Genomic DNA, 27,742 nt, shown 5'->3' with positions numbered 1-27,742 from the left:
GGGGCTGCCAAGGAGCAAAAACGTCAATTCTCGCATAATGTTTAAATAAACTCTTAAGTCAGGTTTTATTGTATTCTTGTGTAAAGTTTAGTTAAAAAGTCCATGTTGTGGTGAAGTCTTTCTGCCCTCCTTATTTGGGTGTGCTGGTTTCCAATTACATCAAGTGGTCCTCCTTTTCCCTACACACCCTCTGCAACTCTAAACATGTCCCACTCCTGGGCCACCCACATACCGTAGAATGTGTTTTAGGGGCCGTTCCACCACCTCAGTGCCACCAGTAGTACCGACGACTCATCGCTTGGTCATTCCTCACACCTACTGTAAATCTAATCATGTAACGATTCACCCAATTTATGATTCCATTTGATTAAAATACTGGGTTCACAAACTTTCCCCACAATATTCTTGGAAAACTTTTACATTTATTTTATTACCAAAAAAAAAGCAACATTTTACCAGTCTTCATGAACTTAAATATTCATTTTGTTTATTTACCCACAAACATGAGGAGATGGTGGCGAGGTAAAACTCAGATGACGTGAAGAAGAAACATTGAGAGGAACCAGACTGAAAGGGAAACCCTCCTCATCTGGGTGACACCCGACTGTGTGATCAGTAATTTCTGTTCTATAAGTGAATACTACAGTCACTCAGTGCCAAGTGTGTTCCAAGAGCTTCAGTACAAGCATCAGGATCACTGATTTCAGTCAAGTTTATAATATACAGGTGAAGTTATTCACTGTATAATGAAGGAAACTTGAGGAAAGAAACTGCACTCATTAAGCCGAAATCACAGAGGAAGTAGTAAAGATCCTGTTTTATACAATAGAAATACTTTTAATTTCATGTTTTATCACAGGCATCATGTTAACAGACTTAAAAATGCACATAATCTCCAACCTTCATCGGACGCAACCTCATACACAAACGTGACTAATAAGTGTGTGTGTGTGTGTGTGTGTGGGGGGGGGGGGGGGGGGGGGTAAATAAGAAAACAGTTTTATGATGGGTTAAAATAATTAATCAGCCCTAAATCTCTCTCTCCCTCACACACACACGCGCACGCACACACACCCCAACTCGATGGGTGAAGTAACTTCTACCTGGACAAGGCAGTGATCCTGAGAAATAGAGAGAAAAATCACAGCAGTTATTAGAACAGACTGAAGACACACAGCATCTCTAAATCCAAATCAATCAGCTCACATCTGCAGTGTAGAAGACTCCAGTATCTCATCCAACATGAATTGAAAGATAAATAAATTTTTTGAGATCACATTTTTATAAAAAAAAAAAAGGTCAGTTACAAACATTTAAAAGTACCTCGATATAAAATTTCAGCCCCATCACCCCTGCATAACTAGCATCTCACTTAGCATGACTGAAATGGCATGCGTGTGTGTGTGTGTGTGTGTGAGAGAGAGAGATGTAAAACTCACTGTAGTTTCTCCTGCAGTTGCTCGAGCCTCTGCCGGTCGACATAGCGAGAAAAGAGAGAGAGGAGGTTGGGAGGGGTGAAGAGAGGAGGAGAAAGGGAGGCGGAGGGAACCTGTAACAGCTCCCTCGTCACCGAGAACACCAACTCTGTCCTGAGATACAAGACGAGAACATTACACATGGCATATAATGGAGGAGCGTTAGTGTGATATGGGTGATGGTGAGCTCACCAGCGATTATCATCCATGAGCTGACAGTTCGGATCAGAGCTCTGCATTCGCTCTCCCTCACTCAGGATCAGGTAAAGCAGCGTCACACCAAACTGGAACAGTTGAGCGTTACAATCAAAATCAACTGCATGCCCTCTCAGACTTGCTCACGCAAACAGCAGAGTGTGTTTGTATTAATTACTTTATTTTGCAGCACGCGGGGAAAGTGACCATCGCCCCCCTGCAGCTCCTGCAGCAGATCAGTGAGGGCGGAGCTTGACATGGACTGAATCACACCAGCAACCGGCTCCACCAACCAGCACAGCACCTACAGAGGAACACAACCCCATCAACTACTACATACAATGAGGACAAAACTAATGGCACCCTGTAAAAAGCAGCGGAGATGGTGCGAGTGTGTGTCTAGTATCTAATACGCTGGAATGGCAAAGGTGTATTACTGGAAGATTTAGCACATTACACACTTTCCGCCCTTCTTTTCAGCTCTCTGCGAGTTATGCCCATTATGGAGTTTTGTGGGCAGGGCTAACTATGCATACAAACCTAGTCTTGCTTAAAGCAAAGTGGTGTTGAAAATGTAAAAGTGTAAAGATCACAGACTGAAAAACTAGAACTGAGGTGATGTCATTGAAAGTGGGAATGGCTACCTGATCCTGCTTGTCCTTCTTGGCCAGAGCAGGAAGATTGCGGGCAATTCCCATGACGACGGTAGCAGCTTGGGATGAAGACAAGAAAGGGAGGAGCCTAGCGATGAGGCGTTTCCCTTTACGCACCGACATGATCATCAGGCACTGCTCGTCACTCACTCTATACACGCACGCGCACACAAAAATTGGCTCGTGTTGTAAATTCCCCAAACACTAGTTTATATTACTACATGACTTCTAACGATTGTTTGATGCGACTCGTCTCCTCACCGGTCATCCCACTCTTTCTCTCGCAGAGAGTTATAGAGCTGCAGTGTGTTGGTTTTGTGTTGCTCCAGCAAAGTTTCTCTCTCCTCCTCTGGGGTTTGGAGAAATTTCTTCTCAAAGTCCTGTACCTCCAGCAGTAGACTGTACATCTACACACCAAGCGAGCATGCGTATACACACACACACACACACACACACACACACACACACTTAAAGCCAAATCTACCCTGTCCATTCACTAAGTATTTATTAAAAATAAATAAAATAAATAAAAACCACACCCAAAAATCTCATCTCCTACCTGCAGACTGCTGAAACATTCTGAAATATCGTTTTGTTCTGAAATATGAAGACTTGCCCTTTCAGAAATCAGCACAGTAAAAGCTGGAGTACTATTGGACTATGATATGAACTGCAAATTATTATTCCATTATACTGATCTCGTGAGAAGTAAAGTTTCTCCACTGACAAAATCTAGAGTATCTGGATGTCAGCTTCCTGGACATTTTGGGAAGTTTGAGGTGAAAGCAAGATGTGAAACAAAAGGACACATAAGTCATCTTTATTACAGCTGTCAAATATCCTTCAAAAAGAAAGGGAAAAATGTCACATTTGAATATTAAAAAGTTAGAATTTTATTTATACTGCAATACAGCAAGCCAAAAAAAAAAGTTCACCTTTATACCATGGAAGATACGGAAAATTAAGACCAACCGTTTATACACCAAAACATTCAGTTATATCAATTTATTTAATTTCATGCATTCACACTGAGGTGATTCATCAGTGGTCATGCTAACAAGAAGCTGGAATTGAGACCGATACTGCCCTCTAGTGACAGGACACTGTTCCTACACAGACGACAAGCCGCCTCCGGCCAAAACATTTAAGAAAAACATGTTTTCTTGATACGTAAAACCAAGCGACCTCAATCATTTGAATGTTTAATTATGCAAATCCAGTACTGACTTGTGGTTTGAATTCTGCTCACCTTCTCCACAGTGTAGAGGATCTGCCGTCTCTTATTCCACACCTGTTTCTCTCTCTTCTCCTGAGCAAATCCAATCACAGTGCATTAAATGTAGTTAAGAGTACAGCTCTACAGGTAACACACACACACACACACACACACACCAAGAAGTAAAACTCCAACCTCATCATCAGAGCGACTCGTCACCACGGCATCGATCATCTTCCTCGGATTGTTCACACTGGACACGGTGAGTTTACCCAGAGAACCAGCAAACTGCACTGTACACACACACACACACACACACAATTGTATTGATGTCTCTGTTTTACTTTCATTCCATATTTTATTTGAGTCTCAAAGTGATTATAAACAATATATAGATTGGATTATGTAGCTTTGTATCTAACAATATGTAGAGGTTGTCCCTCACACACCAAGATGGCACCGTGGATGTCTGTCTCGGTACGTTGGCACCCATTGTTCTCTTTTGTTTGTACACTCAGTTCAGTGCTACAATACTTTAAATCTCCTTCACCAGAGGACAGCTCGTGAACATCAGGCGAACAACTACAACAGACTTCTTACCAACTTTTCTGGTGTTATCCGTGGAAATACTGGACATTCCGGTCAAAGGTGCGCTCACCTCAATGAGATGCTGGAGGATATGAAAACGCGTTGGTGCGCTCGTCCACCTCCGTCGGCACGGACTTTGCACTCCGTTACCTGCGATATTTCTCTCCAGTGTGCGCTCACTGTGCAACAAACTGGATGAACCCCAGCTGCTGGTGGGGAGAAACAGGGACTTTTCATCTTCCGTTTTATGCTTCATGGAGACGTAGCTATGCAGACTCATTCTGGACTCTGCACTGCAGCTGGCCGGTGTCCAACTTTTCAGAGCAGCGGAATCCGTTTTGATGTAAAGAACGACTGGGTCAGTGATCCTGCAACACTGTTCTCCTGACCTGGAATCCTTTTTCATCAATTGTAAACCCTTCTACTCCCCCCATGAGTTCGCTTCATTCATCCTGGTTGGTGTTTACATTCCACCGCAGGCCAACGTGCAGAACGCACAGCACATGCTAGCTGATCAGATACTGGGTGTGGAGCAGACCAACCCGGACTCCCTAGTTATTGTCCTCGGTGACAAACAAAGGTAACCTCAGCCATGAATTCCCCAAATACAAATGGTTTATTAAATGCCCAACCAGAGAGGAGAATATTTCGCATCACTGCTACACTACAGTCAATGATGCTGATCATGCTGTCCCCTGCGCTGCACTGGGCCACTCTGACCACGTCATGGTCCACCTGATTCCTGCATACAGGCAGAAATTAAACCTGTAGTGAGGACAAAGATGTGGAGCAATGAGGCTGTGAAGAACCTTCAGGCCTCCTTGGACTGTACAAACTGGGATGTGTTCAGGACTGCTACTAACAGTCTCGATCAGTGTTGTTTTCATTAACGATGACGAAATGATTTCGTTAACGCACCTTTTTTCATGACTAAAACGAGACAGTTACGAGCTAAACATAACTCTTTGATCACGAAAATATGACGAGACGTATCTGTTGTTTCCGTTGACGAGACAAAAATGTTAGTGGGTTGGCTATAGGGCTATCAAAATGCATGGAGTTTCCTCCAACGGCGCGTGCAACCTGTCTGCCAAATGCTGAAAATATCAGCAACGCACTGCATCCTGTCCTTGTTTGGCCACGCCCACCACCGGGCATGTTCGGGCACCGTGCACACCAGGGCAGCCACACAGTTCATGGACCATGGTGGCGGCAACGCCAGCACAAGGGCTTGGTGGGCGGAAAAGACGTGATTTATGGACATACTTTACGCATAATCCAGCAGAAAATAAAATGGAATGCAGGGCTCGACATAAGCACTTGCCCGATGGCCCGGCGGCGTTTTTTACGTCTTTCAGGCCAGTTCGGGCCACTAAATTTGGCCAAACAGTGGCCCGGGCAGGCCAGTACGTTTTCAATACAAATTAAATTTTATTACTCATATTTTACCCAGAATTGTGAAGAAATTGTTCGTAAAATGCACCTTTCGATACGAGATCCGTCATCTTTGTTTTCGTCACGCTCCGCTCCGCGGCAGGAGGGTGTCGTCTTTGTACATCTTCGGAGATGTTCGGCGCTGTTCGGAAGCGTCATTTTGGCGGGAAAATAGCATCTTGTAGACGAAGACGGTTGCGGCAAGGAGATCATCAGAATGGTGAAATTCAAATAGAAATATGTTCAAACTCCACGCTCCCCAACCTGGCCAAGGCCAGGTAAACAGTTTAAATACAATCGTGCATAAATTAACTATTGAGTGTTAACGAACGGCTTCATTTTGAACTCGGCACCCAATCAGAGCGCCCGACGTCACGCTCGGTTTACAACTCGCCAAACATGGCGCCAAATCGTAAAACAGCATTTCAACACACGCGCTTTAGCTTCAGATGGTGTAAAATCATTCAGACTTTGTATATTAATATCAACATTTCAGGATACACTGCCAAGAAATATGGCTACACGTGTATCAACTTTAAGTGATTAATGAAGTATAAATGTTGGTTGCTATGACTGAAATAGAAGAACAGATAAAATAATGTGGTAAATTAGATCTGATCCCATATATTATTCAGATATCCAAAGATGATGAAGTCTATCAAAATAGCCAAAATAGGTCTACATTAGTTCATTACAACAAAAATAACTATTCTGACCCTCTCTGGTACAACCAGACCATGCTAAACCCAGTATAGAGGATTTCAACGTGACGTCACAGGTCACGTGACACCCCGGTGTCCGCCATTTTGAAGGTCAAGCTAGCTAATGTCAACAACATAGTAGCTAGTATGTTACTGTAGCAATGTTTACGTTCAGTCATTTGGATGACTGTTAAAACCTTTCAGTCTCAAGTTTTTCCTTTACTGTATTTACTAGTTTACTGAGCTAGCGCCCTCAGGCAGGCTGGGAGCGAGCGCACTCGCTCGCGCCCAGCCTGCCCGAGCGCGCGCGCTCGCGCCCAGCCTGCCCGAGCGCGCTCGCTCAGTAAACTAGTAAATACAGTAAAGGAAAAACTTGAGGTTGAAAGGTTTTAACAGTCATCCAAATGACTGAACGTAAACATTGCTACAGTAACATACCAGCTATTATGTTGTTGACATTAGCTAGTGCTAACAGCTAGCTGCTAGTGCACTGCTACAACTACACCGACCCTAATAATACAGTTCTTGGTCATTGCCTGGTAACAGCAAATTTATAACAGGCCATATCTCAACAGACTAAGAAGTTATTTCAATGACATTTAATGACATTTTGTTTATCCTGAGGACCGAAAGTAAATGAAAATGTGAACAAACCTTAGCTGTAATAAGATGGCGACCACCGGCTCCAGGGACGACCCGCTGATGTAGGCATGTTACCCAGCCTGGTTTTTAACGGCATAGGTATACAGATCATGTGGGCCGAAGTCAGGTAAAGACGAGGGCTTCGTGTACTTCCGTACGTCAGTGAGCAATCCTGGTGGAAGCAGGTAAACGTCGTTCTCTAAGCCTGCTAACCTCAATTTTTGCAAATACCTCTCCCTCTGCTCGCCCTGTAAATGCCCTACGTCGCTGGATAGTGAAGGTGTTTTCTGCATCTCGCTCCTTTTTCTTTTATGTTTTTTCCCTGGTATTTCCCCACACGCCTGACTGCAGGTCAGGAAGATCACCCACACTGCAGCACTGCAAAGCCAGAAAAAGATAGCCTGGTAATGTGTACGGATCACGTACACCAGCATCATTGATTTTCTGGTGATATCGCTTCTTACTCGCGTCATCTAGGCCGGATAAAATACTCGACAATGAGACTTCGTCATGATCAACAGTGTATCGCTACCGGTAGTCGCCATATTTGTGACCGTCAAAATGGCGGCATAAATATTGTCGCTATGGAAACAATGACGTAGGCCGAAATCCTCTATAGCCCCAGTTGCTAGGGTATCTGCTGTTGCCATGGCAACAGTTTATGCAAATTAGCTGAATTTGCAAAAATGTACTACTAGTTCCCCCAAGGACATATCCTGAAAATTTGGTGTTTATATCTTATCTTATTATAAAAATACAACATTTCACCCCTCTTTGGCTCACCTGAGCATACCTGTTAATTAGCTAATTAACAGGTAATTAGGGTTATAAAATCACCCCTGAGCAGGTAAGGCTTTGCAAAAATCTCACTAGATTATTCCCCAAAGTCCACCCTTTCAGGAAATGTATGGTTTGTCAAATGATTCTCATGATATTTTATTAATTAAGAAATAAAACTTCATGGGCAATAAAAATGCCCATTTAAATCCAGCATGATAAGGGTTAGTATGCCACCCTCACCTTTCATCCAGACTTTGGACTGGTCTGTGTGTCTCTTGTGGCTATTATATAAAGGTGTATTTAAAAAGTTAATTGTACTTCTATTTCTATAAGAATATCTACAGTGGTGAGAATTCAATATCTACAAAGTTGAGAATATATGAGCCAAAGTTGAAACCATGACAAAAAAGGAAAATATGTCTACATCACACAGGGTGGGTTACAGGCAAAGCTTAAACAAGTTAGTGGCATGGTGAGGCAAAACTTAGCTTATTCTAAAACTTATACAAACAATTGTTAACATAAAACAGTAATCAACAGCATGTGTTAAACGAACAGAGAACAAGAACAAAGGAAGTTTTTAAATGTAACTAAGAAATTGATAGAACAAGAAATGCAAACAAAATATCAATGTGAACAAACAATAAATATATAATAATGTTGGCATAATATGAATAATTTTCATTAATTTCACCTTAAAATGCACCAGAACGCATGAATATGAATTGAAAAAAAATCTAAATTTTCCAGGGGAGGGCCCCCGGACCCCCCTCTTTGTGCAAGCACCTATGGTTTCACATTGAACTGCCACTGTGTATGAAATGTGCTATATAAATAAACTTGCCTTGCCTGTGGCAGCCGTGGTTCGGGTACCGCGCGCATTCGGGCCACCACATTTTCCATTTGGGCCAGTAACTTTTCAATTCCACTGGCCCAATGGGCCACCAGTGGTAAATGCTTAATGTCTAGACCTGGAATGCCTTGTAGTGAGAGACAGAGGTACACGCTATGGCTATAAACTACGTGGCAAGAATACGACCAACCTCAAGAGGCATCTAAAGGCTCACCATGCTGATATTTCTGCGACGGTAAGTTAACGTTACAAGAAGTCCTGTTAACAAATCATGTATATGTTTGCTAGCTTTCGTTAATGTCACTCAACAATCGGGCTGTGATGAATTTCCTATGAAGTTTTCCAAAACACCGTGACCTGGCGAAAATGAATGGGACCGCTAGCTTCATGCTAAAGTTGGCTTGGTTAAGCTAACTTAAATTCAATTAACATGTCATGAGTAAAACTTGTCCTGCAGGGATTTTTGGTGGGACAGCAACTGAATGCTTTGTCATATATTGACCCGTATTTGAGTTACTGTGAAACATGCGGGGGGAAATGTAGCTTTTCAGACCTGTTGCTGTGCCTTAATATGTCTAAATGAGCAGCAGCACACCTGGCTACTCTAACGTTAGCAGCATGTTTAGCCATCATATTTACATTAACGGATAGCGTGGTCATCTTCTAGTTGTGTGTTCATCATGACATGTTTGTGCTCCATCAGTGCATTGCGACATGTTAAACGAAGGCAGAAACACGAGTCTGTGAACAATGGAGTATACACACTAGCAGACATCCCAACCTGCAGAAACTCATTTCAGGGAGGCGTCGTGACGCATGACTTTTTCCCCCCCATTAGCAGGGGGGGGGGGGGGGGGTCACGACACCTCCCTGAAATGAGTTTGGATGTCTGTAAATCAAATCAGGATGCTCTTTGTCTAGCATGAGTTACATAAACAGGCACACACGCAGTCTCTCTCACGCTCCCTCGCGCACTCCGTCATATGCGCGATGCAGACATTAATGTTTCGCATGCACGCTCTTGCTCGCTTGCTCTAGATTCCAGGAGATATTATCCAATTTGTGGGCATCAGAGAGCCACTATCAATATGCAGGAGATTCCCGGAACTTCCGGGAAACTTGGGATGTCTGCACTAGACAGTGTTTATATACAACCCCAATTCCAAAAAAGTTGGGACAAAGTACAAATTGTAAATAAAAATGGAATGCAACGATGTGGAAGTTTCAAAATTCCATATTTTATTCAGAATAGAACATAGAGGACATATCCAATGTTTAAACTGAGAAAATGTATCATTTAAAGAGAAAAATTAGGTGATTTTAAATTTCATGACAACACCACATCTCAAAAAAGTTGGGACAAGGCCATGTTTACCACTGTGAGACATCCCCTTTTCTCTTTACAACAGTCTGTAAACGTCTGGGGACTGAGGAGACAAGTTGCTCAAGTTTAGGGTAGGGCTGTGCGATATATCGAGTATACTCGATATATCCCTGAAAATTCTGTGTGCGATACATAAAATTATTATATCGTAACTATCGAGTATTTTATGGTCATCTTCCAACTTGCGTTCGTTTCGTGTTTGTTGTGTTTGTTTAAAACCTTTTCTGGTGGTTTTCTCCCCGTCCCTCAAGCAGTAACGTGAGAGGCTGCCTAAGGGTAAAGAAAACAATAACGTCACACACTCGCCAACTAATCCTGGGCGACATCTCGGTGCTGAAAGGAACTTCCGGGAAGATTTTCTAGTTTCGGTTGTGTTGCCAGATTGGGCAGTTTTAAGTGCGTTTTGGAGGGTTTTGAACATATTTTGGGCTGGAAAACGTCAGCAGTATCTGGCAACACTGCCGGCGGGAAGATTTCCTGGTTCCGGTTTACAGCGCTGACTCAGTTTGTGCAATCGCCGATTTTGCATAGGCTACCGTGTAAGCTCTGTCAATTTCAGTGACAAATTAAAAATGGAAGCAGACAAATTGGTTCCTAAAAGAACTAGTAAGGGGTCAGTCATCTGGCGGTTTTTTTGGATATCGCGAGGAGGACATGGAGCAGCAAATGACCGTTTGTAAAGTGTGCAAAAAACAAAAAAGTGTCATCACGAAAGGCAGCAGCCGGAATTATACACATCTGAGAGGCAGAGCCAGAAAACATTCAGTTCAAAAGTGTGCAAAGAGAAAAATTATGTTTTGCAGATCTCTCTCTTCTCTCCTTCAATTGTGAATGTTCCAGTGGTTCTCAGTAGTCAGGTTAATAGCTTGGAGATCTATTTTTTAAAATAATTTAATGAATGAGCACTTTTCTTATTTAGGCTAAATGTCTTTCTCAGTGTTGAACTTGCACTTTATTGATTTGAGCTCTGAGCAGCTCTGTATTGTGTTGCCCCTTTGTTGCAATTTTCAAGATTGTTTTTGCAGTTTGTGCCACATCTTTGTTGAATAAAAATAGTCTTATTTCAATTCAATTGTGATTAATCACTAACATGAAAATTTAAAATGTGTTGTTGAAAACCACCTGTAAAGTTAACCAAGAATGTTATTTAATCTGCAGGGATTGTAGTGAAAACAGTAAAGAGTAAAAGTTAGATTTCATGGGGCCCTTTAGAGGAGATTTAAATATATCGAGATATATATCGTATATCGTGAAATGGAGAAAATGTATCGGGATATTCATTTTTTCCCATATTGCACAGCCCTAGTTTAGGGATAGGAATGTTAACCCATTCTTGTCTAATGTAGGATTCTAGTTGCTCAACTGTCTTAGGTCTTTTTTGTCATATCTTCCGTTTTATGATGTGCCAAATGTTTTCTATGGGTGAAAAATCTGGACTGCAGGCTGGCCAGTTCAGTACCCGGACCCTTCTTCTACGCAGCCATGATGCTGTAATTGATGCAGTATGTGGTTTGGCATTGTCATGTTGGAAAATGCAAGGTCTTCCCTGAAAGAGACGTCGTCTGGATGGGAGCATGTGTTGCTCTAGAACCTGGATATACCTTTCAGCATTGATGGTGTCTTTCCAGATGTGTAAGCTGCCCATGCCACACGCACTAATGTAACCCCATACCATCAGAGATGCAGGCTTCTGAACTGAGCGCTGAGAACAACTTGGGTCGTCCTTCTCCTCTTTAGTCCGAATGACACGGTGTCCCTGATTTCCATAAAGAACTTCAAATTTTGACTCATCTGACCACAGAACAGTTTTCCACTTTGCCACAATCCATTTTAAATGAGCCTTGGCCCAGAGATGATGTCTGCGCTTCTGGATCATGTTTAGATACGGCTTCTCCTTTGAACTATAGAGTTTTAGCTGGCAACGGCGGATGGCACGGTGAATTGTGTTCACAGATAATGTTCTCTGGAAAGATTCCTGAGCCCATTTTGTGATTTCCAATACAGAAGCATGCCTGTATGTGATGCAGTGCTGTCTAAGGGCCCGAAGATCACGGGCACCCAGTATGGTTTTCCAGCCTTGACCCTTACGCACAGAGATTCTCCCAGATTCTCTGAATCTTTTGATATTATGCAATGTAGATGACGATATGTTCAAACTCTTTGCAATTTTACACTATCAAACTCCTTTCTGATATTGCTCCACTATTTGTCGGCGCAGAATTAGGGGGATTGGTGATCCTCTTCCCATCTTTACTTCTGAGAGCCGCTGCCACTCCAAGATGCTCTTTTTATACCCAGTCATGTTAATGACCTATTGCCAATTGGCCTAATGAGTTGCAATTTGGTCCTCCAGCTGTTCCTTTTTTGTACCTTTAACTTTTCCAGCCTCTTATTGCCCCTGTCCCAACTTTGAGATGTGTTGCTATCATGAAATTTCAAATGAGCCAATATTTGGCATGAAATTTCAATGTCTCACTTTCGACATTTGATATGTTGTTTATGTTCTATTGTGAATACAATATCAGTTTTTGAGATTTGTAAATTATCGCATTCCGTTTTTATTTACAATTTGTACTTTGTCCCAACTTTTTTGGAATCGGGGTTGTAGAGAGCATGCACACTAGACAGCGTTTATGTAGAGAGTATGTTATGCACAACCTATCAACCTCGATTGCAATTTCCTATCTCTGTATTGGCTTAATTTAATTATTTAAAGTAATTATTTTTCGACTAAAATGAAAGACTAAAACCCTTTTAGTTTTCGTCAACTAAAACTAGACCAAAACTATCAAGGATGGAATTGACTAAAATGTGACTAAAACTAAAGCATTTCATCCAAAAGACTAAGACTAAATCAAAAAAGGCTGCCAAAAACAACACTGGTCTGGATGAGTACATAGAGGTTGTGATGTCCTACATCGGCTTCTGTGGGGACTGCTGCGTTCCGTCACGAACCAGGGTGAATTACAATAATGAAAAACCCCGGTTCACAGATAAGCTCAGACAGCTAAGGTTGCAAAAAGAAGCAGCATTCAGAAGTGGGGACAGGAACAGGTTTAAAGAGTCTAGAAAACAGGTTTAGCCAAGGTGGTGAGAGAAGCTAAACGGCTGTACTCTGAGAAACTCCAACACCAGTTCTCAGTCAGTGACTACGTTTACATGCACATCCAAATCGAGCTGCTGTCGGTAATCGAGCTGAAGGTCCCAGCAGGGTGCCAGAGAAATCCAATCGTACATGCACACAATGAAATCGGGCTATTGTGTGAGGTGCATTGTGCACCCGAGCCACAGGTGGCGCTACACGCCCCATCGTGTTGGTACACTTCCGGTTGTCGTCATGAAGAAGAGCTATTCAAGAGTATAAACCAAGTTATCAGTTCCGTGTTCTCCATTGCGCGTTTTTCTCCCGTCCATGAATTTTGATATATTCAACTCCTTAAGCTGAATGAGCATGAACTGTCTCCTCATTGCTCCAGAAGTGCACGTTTCTGCTTGCCTGTGGCAGTGGGGGCGTGGTCAAGCGCCGGTCTGTGACAGGAGGGCGGAGCCAGGGAAGGTGAGTGGCAGAATCACTACACCTGACGGTAATTAACCTGTGTTTGTGTGTCTTCCCAGTAACCGCGCCCTATTTAAGGAGGCAGAGGGAGAGCAGAGGGGACAGCTCATCCCGGGACTAGAACACAGCGCGCGTGCGTGTGTGTTTCTCTCAAGAATAAAAGTAGGCTGTTAAACTGAAAAGTCTGACAATAAAAAGCCTATTAGTACCAGAAGCTTTGTCCTGCCATCCTCTGTGCTCCACCCACACTTCAGAGAGCTCTACATCGCCATTTTCTCTTCTTTGTTTGTTCCTCCTGACCTCTTCTGCTGCTCGCTACTACTGTTGTCATGCCGACTGAGGCTGTTGTGTTTCCCGCTTGTGGTCTCGTCACTCGTCACTTCCGGAAGGGGCAGTAAGTAGCTCGACTACTAGCTCGATAGGGTATACATGCACCAAGTACCTCGGCAGAAATCGCATAATCTAGGTCGTGTAGCTCGATTCCGAGAAATCAAGTTCGGTTCAATTTCAGCCGAATTAAGGTGTATACATGGCATTTTGAACTTCGATTTCAGTCGAGCAACGGCAGAAATTCGATTCTCTCTATGTGCATGTAAACGCACTGAATGACTCTACATCTGTCTGGAAAGGGTTCAGACAGATCACTAAGGCTACGTTTACATTAGACCGTATCTGTCTCGTTTTCTTCGCGGATGCACTGTCCGTTTACATTAAACCGCCTGGAAACGCCGGGAAACGGGAATCCGCCAGCGTCCACGTATTCAATCCAAATCGTGTCAGCTCCGGTGCTGTGTAAACATTCAGAATACGCGGATACGCTGTGCTGAGCTCTAGCTGGCGTCTCATTCGACAACGTCACTGTGACATCCACCTTCCTGATTCGCTGGCGTTGGTCATGTGACGCGACTGCTGAAAAACGGCGCGGACTTCCGCCTTGTATCTCCTTTCATTAAAGAGTATAAAAGTATGAAAATACTGCAAATACTGCCCATTGTGTAGTTATGATTGTCTTTAGGCTTGCCATACTTCCACTTGCAAGTAGTAAGTGATCTGCGCTGGGATCACACACACAGCGGCTCAGTCCCGAATCGTGGCTTGTGCACTTCACTCGCGTGCTCTGTGAGCTGCGCAGGGCCAGAGTGCTCACCCTCCAGAGGGCACTCGCTGTTCAGGGCGGAGTGATTTGGAGCGCAGGATGCCTGCGGAGCCGAGCGTATCCGTGTATTGGCGTTGCTATGTGCACGCAAATCGTGTATTGTGTTGCTGTGTGCACACTAATCGTTTTAAAAACGTTAATCTGATGATCCGCTGATACGGTCTAATGTAAACATGGGCTAACTACAAACTTTCAGCCCTCCATCCCACTCTGTTAACGACTTGCGCCTGGCCAATTGAGTTCTACTGCCTCTTTGAAAGACATCAGGACAGTCCTGTTAACATCCCCCGTGACTCCACACTCCAGCTCACCACCCCCACCTCTACTGCTGCCAGGGTCTCTCTACCACCACTCACCCTGGATGTCCACCTACCCACCACCACAGCCTCAACACTCAATTCTGAAGGACATCAATAAACTCTTTAAGAAGCTGAACCCCCACAAAGCAGCAGGTCCCCACTTAGGCTACATCCACACGACAACGAGAGTTTATTAAAAAAAATATCGCGTCCACATGGGCAACGGATCAGTAAAATATCAGGTACATATGGCAACGCAACGCTTGCTGAAAACGATGCAATACACATGCCACACCTCTAGGGGCGCTATAAGACGGTCCCATCGGAGACACCAGAACAACAGAAGTAGTAAACGCATGCGCATAAACCCCTTCTTCTACCCGGTGGGAAGCACTGTCAGGAACAAACACACAAGAAGATGGCTGCGACTACACGAGGAAATCGTGCCTTCGGTGTGCACAAATTAGTTTTATTAGTGTGCATAGTTTTATATAACTTAATTTTCTTATCGTGTGTGAACATTTTGAAAAGCATTTTTATATAATTTATATAACTTTTTATATTGTGTGTGAACATTTTGAAAAGCAGTCTTATCCAATAAAAAAAAAGAAATTCAAGAAATGGTTCAGTTACTTGTTTATTTAAAAGAAAAGCTGTGTACAAAAGTGAATGCAATGCAGTGGTTCATACAAAACAGCGAAGAGTGCTGCTTGTTCTAGTCATGTGGTTGTGACGTCATCGTAAACAAATCCGTTCTACTCATCCAGACGAATTTGCAACGGCGCCGTTGCCAGATTTTTCCACTCTGGAACCCGTTCTCAAAAAATATCGTTGTGGGGCACCCAAAACGCCGGTGCCGTGTGGACGCCAGGCCGAAACGATAAACAATTTTATCAGATTCACCTGAATCCGTTGCCGTGTGGACAGGGCCTTAGTCTCACCATTTAACCCTGAATCACTGTGCTGATCAGCTGTCTCCAGTGATCACAGACATCAACACCTCACTGGAGACATGCCATGTGCTAGCCTGCTTCAAGGCCTCCACCATTATCCCTGTCCACAAAAAGCCAAGGATCACAGGATTAAATTACTACAGACCCATCACCCTAACTTATGTGGTTATGAAATCCTTCGAGTGCCTTGTGCCTTACCACTTTAAAGCCATCACTGACCCGCTCCTGGACCCCATGCAGTTCGCATACAGACCCAACAGATCTGCAGAAGATGCAGTCAACACAGAATTAGAATAGAATGCCTTTATTGTCATTGCACAAACGTACAACGAAACTTGGTTCATCACAGGAGAGCAAAGCTGCTGCATACGTGCGCACCGCCACTCTTGGGCACTTCAGCCCAAGGCCATCCCATGTTAACCTAACTGCATGTCTTTGAACTGTGGGGGAAACAAGAGCAAAACCTACGCAGACACAGGGAGAACATGCAAACTCCACGCAGAAAGGCCCCCCCGTTAGCCGCTGGGCTTGAACCCAGAACCTTCTTGCTGTGAGGCGACAGTGCTAACCACTTACACCACTGTGCAGCCCATGGGTCTCCAGTTCATCCTCCAGCACCTGGACTCCCCAGGAACCTATGCTAGGATCCTATTTGTGGACTTCAGTTCCACCTTCAACACCATCACCCCAACTCTTCTACAGAACAAGCTCTCCCAGCTGAGCGTGCCTGACTCCACCTGCAGGTGGATCACTGACTTCCTGTGGAAGGAAGCAGCATGTGAAACTGGAGAAACACATCTTTGGCTCCCGCACCCTCAGCACCGGATCCCCCCCCCCCAAGGCTGCGTCCTTTCTCCTCTACTTTTCTCCCTGTACACTAGCAGCTGCACCTCCAGTAATCAGTCTGTCAAGCTCCTAAAGTTTGCAGACAGACACCACCACCCTCACTGGACTCATCTCTGATGAGGAGTCGTCTGCCAACAGGTGGGAGACTGACCATCTGGTGTCCTGGTGCAGGCAAAACAACTTGGAGCTTAATGCTCTAAAGACAGTGAAGATGATTGTAGACTGCCACCCCCTCAAAATCACCCCGTTTGACTCCCCAGTAACCTCTGTGGAGCATTTTCACTTCCTGGGCACTATAATCACTCAGGACCTTAAGTGGGAGACGAATACCTGCTCCCTCACCAAGAATGCACAGAAGAGGATGTTCTTCCTGCGGCAGTTGAAAGTTGATCTGCCAAAGATAATCATTGTGCACTTTTACACCATCATCAAGTCCATCCTCACCTCCATCACCACCATCTGGTCCACTGCTGCCACTGCCAGGGACAAAGGCAGACTGCAGCACATCATCCACTCTGCAGAAAGGACGATTGGCTACAACCTTCCATCTCTGCAGGACCTGTGCAAGTCCAGGACCCTGAGGAGAACAGAAAGGATTGTGGCCAATCCCTCTCACCCTGGACACAAACTTTTTGAATTACTCCCCTCTAGTTGGATTTTGCGGTCCATTAGAACCAAAAAACCTTGCGCCATAAGGCCAGCTCCCCCCCACTGCAGCTGCCTCATCAACAAGGCCAGAGATCCCCACTGACTAACCTCACAATCTCAGTCTGTGACATTAATGCACTGTCTCTCTACTGCGATTCTGCACATCTCATGGTCATGTCATACATCTTCATTCTGTGAACTTCTATTGCACATTCCAGCACGCACTGCACAGTTTGGCCATTTATTTAATCCATTGCACAGATTCTCTTCCTCTCACATATTCATATCACGTCTTCTTCAGCTTCATCATGTGACCCTTTTTTTTTTTTTTTGCACATTCCAGGACACACTGTTGGACTTCAACAACTCATGCACATACCCCTTAAATATGTCCACTTTTCAAACTTGCAGATTTCAGATTCTTCCATTTTTTATTCCATGTATATAGCTACTTTTAGTCTTTGCTAAATTAATCTATTTTAACTGTTCAAGCACCAATCATCAAAGCAAATTCCTTGTATGTACTTGGCAATAAACTTGATTGATTCTAATCTGTGCACGCACAATTGTCTCTCTCTCGAGTCTACAATTTAATAAATACATGTTATTTACCAGCTGGGAGGTCCGTATCGTGAAATACCGTGACTGAGGTCTTGAAAGTACTGAGCGAGGCCCTCTGGGCCGAGGTCAGTATTCAAGGCTGAGGTCACGGTATTTTACCATATGGACCAACCTTAAGCTGGTAAATAATCTATTTATTTTTTTCTTTACCAAATTCTAACAGAAAACGAGAGCGCCCAAAAGGGAATATTGAGCCGAGACACCATTTTGAATCCTCATTCACGGCTGTAATGCAAATTGCTTTCTCTTCAGTATACAAGTGCACTTCCATGACGGGGGGGGGAAACGACACATTTTGCTGCCTATGTAGTCCCCTATTTATACAAAATTGAGTCATTCATGATTCAGCCATGTTTTTGCTTGGCGCTATCAAGTTACAGGTTTTTAGCTTTCTTCTGAAATGTTTTATTTTATTTCTTCTTCCTCAGGGTAGTAAAACTCGCTTTCACTGTGAAGGCTGTCGTTATCGCTATCCATGCTGTAAAATTAATGTTATTCTCCTGAGAAATGCGAAAATAAACGTTGACAAAAAACGCTACGTTTGTTGTTGTTGTGAATGAGCGCGTCGCCAGAGGCCCGTACCATAGGATATGGACCCGCTCGCCAGCCAATCAGAGCGCAGGATTTGGACCGCAAAAAATAAAAATAAAAGACAGCTTACTTCTTCAGGAAAAGCACTAGATGTGATGTATTTTAAAGCAAAATAAATCCACACTAATTTTAATCATTTTAACTGTTTGGGTAGAAAATGAGCTCTGATGCATGAAATCAGGTAAAAGTCAGAAAATGGATTGAGAGAATCGTGTACGTGTGTGTGAATGTCTACCTGGGCGATAGGTGTGCTCGATCTTGGCCACCTGAGGAGTGATTAGTTTGGTGGTGTGTTCCTTCCTGCTGCTGTCTCGGTCTCGCTCCTGACGCTTCTCCATCTTTTCATAATAATTCTAAACATTCATATGAAACAAAGTTTAAAGGTCGGGTCCGATCTAGAGCCCTAGAATTAGTGTGCGCGCACGCGTGTGCATACCTGGTAGTAGTAGTCGTCCAGGTAAGGGTCCGTGCTCTGCAGCTGCATCATCTGAATGCGGGCCACCCAGTCCTTCTCTTTTTGAGTCATCAGATTACTATAGGGGTCCCTGATCCTCCTGTCCCCCCCTCCCCCTCTCACGCCACCACTGAGCGTGCGTGCGCACACACACACACACACACACACACACACACACACACACACAGAGAGAGACAGAGAGAACAACATCTCAAACTCTAAACCTTTTCCTGTTGCTACAAACTGCACTCAATGTCTTGTTTCTATGTAAAGTGGGTGGGGCTAATCTTGGGCAAAGGCTGAGGAGTTTAACATGCTGAACTGACCCACTACATGGGGCATTGCACCTAGTTGAGCACTGACTCAAAGCTGTCAATCAAGCATGCTCATTAGAATATCATGCCACGCCCACCACATTTACACGTAAATGCTCGCTAGATGTTAATACACTGTAGTAAGTCATATATAAACACACCCTCTGCTCTGCATCCTCTGTGTGAGCATCCTGCGGTGCTGGGGGTGGAGATGGGTGGTGTTGTGGCGGATAGGGGCGTGGCTAGATGGAGGTGCATGGTTAGGATGAGGGCAGTGAGGGCCATGAGGGCCCACCCTCGGAGGCTGCTGCCCAAAATAAGGCCTAAAGCCTCCAGTAGCACCGGGCAGCATGGGAGGAGCAGGACCAGGGCCCCGGGGGAACGGACCAACCTTGGAGGAAACACAGGACAGAAAGGCTGTCTGTGATGTGGATTTTATTTAGTTTTGATCCGACAATACAAGGCATGTCTGTTCATAAAAGGTACACAATGATGACAGCATAATATAGCTTTATATCATAACTCTGGTGCTGAAGTGATGGTTTTGGGAACAGTGTGTTACCTGAGAGTTGAGCAGTTGGGCTCGCTGTATCTGAGACAGGACAGGAGCAACTCCAGCTGGGAATGGAGGACGACACAGCGGAGAGTTCTGGGAAAGAGAAATAAAGCGGGGGGTGTCTCTAACTCACTTTTTCAGAAAACACTATTATTATTACAAACAATCAAGCTTTAATTTCCAGTAGTGAGGTGGAACATCACTCCTTTAACACAGGAAGCTTGTACATAATTACTGTGTCACACTAACAGTGATGTGATTAGCATTCACACAAACCACTCAGTGTGAATAATGCAAGTCACAGATTTGATAAAACTACAGTTTAACTGGTTGAATAACTGTGATAATCAGGATTTTTATAATGTGTATAAATCAACAAACTTGATTAATATTTTAAGGGCTACATTAAAAAAAGGCCTTGAAGGAAAAATAATTGAATGCTATAAATCCACAATTCCAACTACACTGCAAAAATGATACCTTGGCAAGTGAAAATATCTTGAAAATAGTTGAAACGATCTAACATTTCCTATTAGAAGAATACAAGACACCAATTCTGAGATTATTAAACCAATAATAGATTGCAACCAACTTATTTTAAGATCTAATCACATCCCATGTTATGTTAACATGGGGCAGTCTTGGGCTGAAGTGCTCTTGAGCAAGGTACCGAACCCCTAGCTGCTCCCCGGGCGCTGTACTGTGGCTGCCCACCACTCTGGGTATACAGTATATGTGTGTGTGTGTGTGTGTGTGTGTGTGTGTGTGTGTGTGTGTGTGCGCGTGCGTATTCACTGCTTCAGATGGATTAAATGCAGAGGATGAATTTCACTGCTTGAGTGTGCATGTGACAATAAATAAAGGCTTCTAAAGATGTCTTATCAAGTAAAAATATCTGTCCATGCAGTAAGATTTCATGAGTATTAAGTAATTTTCTCCTCAAATTCAGTTTTAAATTTTTTGCAGTGTGTTTATTACATTTCTGTCTGTTTTGTTGGTTCAGTAAATAACATGGTGGATATAAAGTTTTATAATCGACATAATCGAGTCACACAGAGAGCATCGAGTTTAAACAGTGTGCGTGTCTCACAGCGATGTTCAGCAGGGCGTTGGGTGAGAGGCGCTCAGGGAAAGGAGGAGGGTAACGGTGAGGAACTGGAGCTCTCACATGCACTGCAGTGGGATGGTGGATCTGAGGAGAGAGAAACCACACCCACCTTAACTCAGGAACTCTTAAAGTGCATATCACGGGTAAATTCAGGAGCAAGATCAATGTAATTCTCCCATTTTATATTAAACTTTGGTCAAATATCAGTCACATTTTGTGCAATTTTTTTTTTTTTACCTTGCGCAATACCAGAAAAATTCAGTTGAAATCAAGCCATTTGAGGCGAATTGGTCCGCCTCTGAAAAAACTTGGCATTTGGATTTCCCGGGAAACATTGATTTTCGTGACGTCACGTGCGGGACGCCTCCCTCTGAATCCTACGTCAGTGCTGGTTTGTTTATGAGAAAACGACCTGGTGGTTTTCTGCAAATTTCTTCAACGTTATCGCGTGATTATTAAAATGGTTAACAGATGTATCGTAGGAGGGTGTAGCAACATTACATTCTTCATCCAAAGGTGAAGTAACATTGCGCTCGGGTGACAATTCCATATTTTAATGCAAAATCGCTAGCTGCTAAACTTGGTCTACACAGGCTGTGCACTGAAACCGTGCAAACTCGCACAGCCTGCTGGCGCTTCCGCAGGTGACGTCACGAATCTGGCTCCAGACTCCCTTGGGATTTTCCAGACGTGTTTTGTTATTTTATTTTTTTCTGCTGTAGACTGATGGACTTGTGCAAAATTACCCTTCTGGATGAGTGTGTAAAGGGACATCCTTTCATATATATATATATATATATATATATATATATATATATATATATATATATAAAAAAATGAATTTGGTCCAGGATATGCACTTTAAACCATCTATAGATAGTTTTCACATGACGTCACAGAGTCGGGGATTCCCTAGTGGCAGCCATCTTGCGGGTCAAGCTTACCATACGGGTGACTGAGCACACATTGTAACGCGCGAGTACAAAGTCTTCAAAAGAACCCAAGCAGGCTATTTAAAGCTAGCAATGGTGCACACCTGTTGTATTCACGGCTGTCGTAATAGGACAGATGATGAAGTCAAGCGGAGCTTTTATGGAATTCCCACTGTACGGGAGCACGAAGGCGAGCAAACAAAGGAGAAATTTATGGCTTGCGAGAATCAACCGCAAGGATTATCAGCCTTCCAAACACAGCAAAGTCTGCTCCGATCATTTTATAAGTGGTAAGTTGTTTAAATAAACAATCAATTGTGTTTAAGTTTGTTTTTGGAAACCAAAACATCATGTGAACAATCTCTGGAGAATGCCTAACTGGAACCACTGAGTGTACGTTTACATTGTAATGTACACTTAATATCGCTCGTTTGTCACGTTTCTATTTGACACTTGTCACTTCACTCACGCAAGGGTCATTTTTGAAAAACATTTTAGGTCTATTCTGTATGATTTGATTTGTGTTTGGGATAGCCTTTTGTCGGATGCCGCCTGAATCGCGCAGATCCGATTTTTTTTTTTTTTGGGGGGGGCGCGTTGGAGTGTCTGATTATAATTTCAAAGTAAATTCTGTATTAAAATTAATAAATAAGCAAATCCGTTACAGTCCATGAAACAGGAAGTATAAGGATGAGAAAAAAACAGTTTAAATCACAAAGCTGCGCACATTTGCACAGCCCGAGCGGTGTGCAGGACTGCGCAAATGTGCGCAGCTTTCCGATTTAAACTGTTTTTTTCTCATCCTTATACTTCCTATTTCATGGACTGTAACGGATTTGCTTATTTATTAATTTTAATACAGAATTTACTTTGAAATTATAATCAGATACTCCAACGCCCCCCCCCCCCCAAAAAAAAATCGGATCTGCGCGATTCAGGCGGCATCCAACAAAAGGCGGGCTGTGAATATATAAAGTTGTACATATCAGACAGCCTTTAAAGCTTGATGAAGTCAGTTTCAGGCTTTGGAGCAGGCTTTGGCAGTTTCAGGCTTTGGCAGCCCTGCATAGTCACTTGAAAATGCATCTTTGTCCACTTCGTAGGGGTCAATTCCCCCAATCGAGGCCAGTTTGGCTGCATACCGTTGTTGTGAGATGTCGTCTAATGTATCTATATACTTCTGTTTGCTTGATTTTGCTGACATTGATCTTTTAGAAAACTGACTATATAACTTCATAAATTCGTCCGAGATAACGTAGCCGGTAGTGGCGATGGTCCGTTTTGTTTGCCCTGCAAGATGGCGGCTGGGGGACGTTCCCCGGAATGCCATGACGTCAGTGAAAACTATCTATACCAAGTGTTTAGAAAGATTAAAGCAGCAGCACACTGGAAGTGACAATGAGAGAGGCCAAGCAGTTCCATTTCATGTTGGGAGCCGAACTCATGTCCATAACCACAACACAATACTGTGTTTATAATATTTAATTTCTCAGGAACTGTGTTGTTGTAGGTCTTGAGAAATGCTGTACTGTAAAACTCCAAACATACCTGCTGATTCAGGGCGTGGCTCAAGGGCTGTTTGGGTGGAGTTCCGATCGGTATCGCTCTTACAGGTGGACTTCCAATTACAGGCGAGGAGGCCCGAGGGGGCGGGACCCTTTCGGACAAATCCCTCCCCTCCTCCCTGCTGACTGGAGGAGTCCGTTTTGGAAGCTCTTTCATCATGGACAATAGTGGAGAGTCCTACGAGAGTGGGAGGGGGAAGCTTTTATAAATCGGCTTTCTTTAAAAATGACCACATTACAGTAATTTAAGAAAATGGAAATCTGTACAGCAGTCTACTTTATATCAAGACTTTGTGGTTGTGTGTCAGCGCAACATCGTATTTCTTATGATAAGTGTGCAATGTGACAAAATTATTAAATTATTTACTAGCATTAAATTGATGAATTTTGTTATAAAAGTTTAAACGTGGAAACAAAGAATACATGTTTCAAACAAAAATGTTCAGAATTTACAGCATTAAGGAATAAATCACAAAATGTTCAGTTTTATAAATTTGAAAACTTTATAAAATACACCACAATCAAAAGCTGCTACATTGGTAAAATAAAAAAAAATGTTTGTAAGAAAATTGTAAGGAATCATGTATTGTGCAGCAGGATAACCCACAGCACAAAGTTGTGTGTATTTTACCTCCATGTGTGTGACGAGTCCATGTGTAACACTAACAGGACCAAAGCCCATATTGTTCTCCCAAATACTGTGCGAGTTCATCTGTTAAATAAAAAACAATCAGTATTAATGATCTCAATTGCATGTATGCATGTGTGCAAGGTTAATATTCGAACCTGCTGCAGTGGCACTGTCCCTCTGTGAAGGAGATGTTGTTGTTGCTGGTAGCTGAGCAGCGAGCGAGACACACCACTCAAACCTGGAGGCAAAGTCTGACTGGATGGTGCTGACGGTGGGAGGCGGGATCTGTCCTGCTCAGCTGCGCCCACCTCTGTGATGGCAGGATCTGAGTCGAGGATGAGGTGAGCCAGAGACTCGGCCAGGTCGCCTCCCGCCTTGTCCTCGGAGCCGAGTGGAGAGAGAGAGGAAGTAGGGGGTGGGGGGAGAGAGGAGGGAAGAGGGATGTTCTTGGGCAGAGGAGGGATGATGGAGGACACGTCACTTCCTCCCAGCAGCCCGTCTCTCTCATCCAACTCCGCCAGACGTGCATGCTCCTCCTGCCAGTCATCATCTGGGGGGTGGGGAGGGGAGGAGTTATTCCTCTTGTACCACGCCAATGATTACAATTATTATTTTCTAAAGACACAAACTTTTTATCCATTTTTAGCTACATTAACATGTTGCACATTGAATGGGTTAGTTCCTGTTCTCATTTATGTCATATCAGCTATAGTTGTTCGCCCACCAGCCTCTTACTCTCTAGTTAATAATAATCAAACACCCGTTAGAGAGAAACTGTAAAGCAAACTCCTCTGTCCTGCAGATGTTGGGAAAACATTACAGCTTTACCTCGGACTCTTACAAAGCACTAACACTGGAGACTTCTTCCGTAAACGTTACATAAACTAAACATCTTGCAGCAAACTTCACCAAGTCAATTACTTTTTTTTTTCCCCCACACGAGAGGACCACAATGGAAATAAGTTTTATGCTTTATTGTGCCATCCTCAGCAATGTCTGCTTTATGTACTGTATGTACATGTACTTTTATTGCCAAATAAAATCAATGATTACATGTTTTCCGTCTTTAATATTAACGTGTGAACTCTGACATTAATGATTTTTGTGTTAAACTGTATCTGAGCTGAGGTCAAGTTGAATTAATCTGAACGCTGCAGGTTTACCGATCGCTCCAGCACCAAACGTGTCGTCATTAAACTGGTCAATTTCATCTTCTTCCTCTACCAGACCCTCCTCCTCCTCCTCCAGGGTGCAGTCATCATCAAAGGACTTGAGGGGAACAGACAGGAACAGAACATGAAGAAGAGAATCAGAGCACACAATTCACTCAAACATTCACATGTCAGTTTGGTTACGTTCACACCGTCAGGCTGACATGACACAAATCAGATTCTCTGCTCAAATGTGACCTAGATTTGATTTCCCCCTCTTTCCATCACAACTGTAAAAACACAAAAACGCAGATTACTTCCAAATCAGACCGAAGTCAGTTTTGTATGCGGCTCTAGATTGGACACATTTCTGACAAGTGTCACAGTAACATGAATGAGAACAGGATCAGAATTCATGTGACTTTTTCAAATACACACACACACACACACACACACGTGACTCATAAATCATCCAGCATCAGCAGAACAACAGGAGAGAACAGTGACTGCGTTGACTGTACTCAATGGTGGTTTATTTGATATTCAGGAAATCAGTTCTAGTGAAACTGAAATAAAGCTCGAGAAACCGAGTCAGAATTTCCCGGCAAATCACTGTGTGCGCAGGGTGTTTCAGGGGCACAGGTACATGTTCAAGACAGATACAAGAGTCACGGTTTGGCTACAGATAGGAACTGTCAAGATCGACTGATCCAATCTGAGAAAAAAAAAAATTGTGCAAAGAGTCCTGGAACATGAACATAGACCAAGTCTCTGAAATTGTGTGTTGGTGTCGCACCTGTATGTCAAAAACCGCTGTCTCGTTTGTCAGCGTGAACATAACCTCCATCCTTCCATCCTCAACCTGATATTCGCTCCTGTCTCTGATTGAAGTGACACAAATATGAACTCGAGTGTGATTCCCACTGACTCACAGCTCGCTGCTGGAACACAGCAGAACTCCTGCTGCTTTCAAGAAAACTTAATGACATTCTAATGAAGCTAATTTAAATAAATTAACCAGTTTACAGTCAGTGAGAATGCAAACTTATGACCCAAGTTCTTGTATTAGACGGCTTTTAAATAAATATGGCACTTTGTTTTAAAGATTATATTATATTATATATGATTATTATATTATATATGATGCAGTAAAACAGGGAGTACAAACTTTTGCACTATAGATATTTAGTGAGAGCAGAACGAGTTATTCTCAGCAGGTTTTTCTAAAACAATATTTTCATTAGACTTCTATAACTAGTTATGCAAATGGGGGATGAAATAATTACAATTTCTTTAGATAATTTTGTAAATTAATTCCACAGTCAAGACTATTTTAGTTAACCTGTTTAGCGAGTTAAACTAGTGAGTGAGTTAGTTATCATAATTTCCATAAGGCGTGTACATTCACAGCTACAAATCAAACACCCTTATAATAAATACAACCGAAATTTAAATTAATCTAAATATTATTTGTTTTGACGAGGAGCCATTTCGGAAATCCCGGTATCTCATTTACACTTTCGATAAAAGTGACACCGCTTAGGCCTTTTCCCACCCGTATTTCAGAAAATCCCGCCCTCTGCCGCTGTGATTGGCCAGTTGTTCATATTCGCACGCGTCCATTCGAGATTCCGCGTGTATGTATAAACCAGTAACCAATCACAGAGCAGAATAAGGGATGTCTGAAAACGATTGGGGAAAAATAAAACAGGCCTCGCAACACTCTAGCAACATTAAAGCTAGCCAGCTAACGAGCTTAGCCGGTTGTGTCCGTAAACAATGACGCGAAATCGGCCTCTAACGTCTGAAAACGCTCCGTTCGATCACACGATACGGTGAACAGAGACAAAAATCAAACATGAAATAAAGGATTTACCTGAAAACGGAACATGTATCGTCAATCAGAAATATTAGCTAGCTCGAGTTCCCCCCCGTACATGATACGCAGCTCACAGCTTGCCGTGAACGCGCGCACAATAGCTAGCTCGGGAACGCGCTTTACGCCGCCATTTTTCTACGTGACGTTTTCACAACGTCAAAAGTAAAGGACTGTACCAAAAACCAGGACTGTACTAAACAGAGGGACAATTAAAAATCCCAAAACTTTACCAAAAACTAATTGTATTAAAAAAAACCCGGACTGTACTAAGAACAGAATTGGACCGAATTCAGATATTTAGGAGGCAGATATATTCCATATATTCTTTATATTTTATATATTTTGTATATTTTATGGGTGGTGTAGTGGTTAGCACTGTTGCCTCACAGCAAGAAGGTCCTGGGTTCGAGCCCAGTGGCCAGCGAGGGCCTTTCTTGCCCCTTTTCCACCAAAGCAGTTCCAGGGCTGGTTCGGGGACAGTGCTTAGTTTGGAACCGGGATTTCTGTTTCCACTGACAAAGAACTGGCTCTGGGGCCAGAAAAACCGGTTCCAGGCTAGCA

The 27,742-nt window shown here is 43.2% G+C and overlaps 1 protein-coding gene across 1 annotated transcript; it reads right to left on the bottom strand.

The window, feature by feature from the left end:
* Positions 1-816: 816 nt before the first annotated feature.
* Positions 817-27,313, bottom strand: patl1 (PAT1 homolog 1, processing body mRNA decay factor). Its single transcript, XM_060917232.1, has 18 exons — positions 27,179-27,313; positions 25,315-25,420; positions 24,307-24,701; positions 24,152-24,232; positions 23,504-23,698; positions 21,006-21,107; positions 19,922-20,008; positions 19,521-19,750; positions 19,028-19,175; positions 18,827-18,944; positions 3,735-3,832; positions 3,573-3,632; positions 2,585-2,730; positions 2,315-2,474; positions 1,849-1,974; positions 1,668-1,759; positions 1,440-1,589; positions 817-1,121 (listed from the first exon to the last, which is right to left on the bottom strand). Exons 1-18 carry the CDS (start codon positions 27,191-27,193, stop codon positions 1,100-1,102), a joined length of 2,331 nt encoding a protein of 776 aa, XP_060773215.1. The 5' UTR covers positions 27,194-27,313; the 3' UTR covers positions 817-1,099.
* Positions 27,314-27,742: the final 429 nt, after the last annotated feature.

This window comes from Neoarius graeffei, chromosome 3 (genome assembly GCF_027579695.1).
Source record: "Neoarius graeffei isolate fNeoGra1 chromosome 3, fNeoGra1.pri, whole genome shotgun sequence".
Classification (NCBI taxonomy): Eukaryota; Metazoa; Chordata; class Actinopteri; order Siluriformes; family Ariidae; genus Neoarius; species Neoarius graeffei.
Note: the sequence above shows the minus strand (reverse complement) of the source record. Positions and strands in the feature narration are given on the sequence as shown.

Coding starts and splice junctions, on each gene's coding strand:
- patl1 (XM_060917232.1), bottom strand. Junction 3,833..18,826: donor CGAGCACACCTATCGCCCAG/GTAGACATTCAC, acceptor GTGTGTGTACAG/TGCAGTTTGCTGGTTCTCTG. Junction 3,633..3,734: donor CGAGTCGCTCTGATGATGAG/GTTGGAGTTTTA, acceptor GGATTTGCTCAG/GAGAAGAGAGAGAAACAGGT.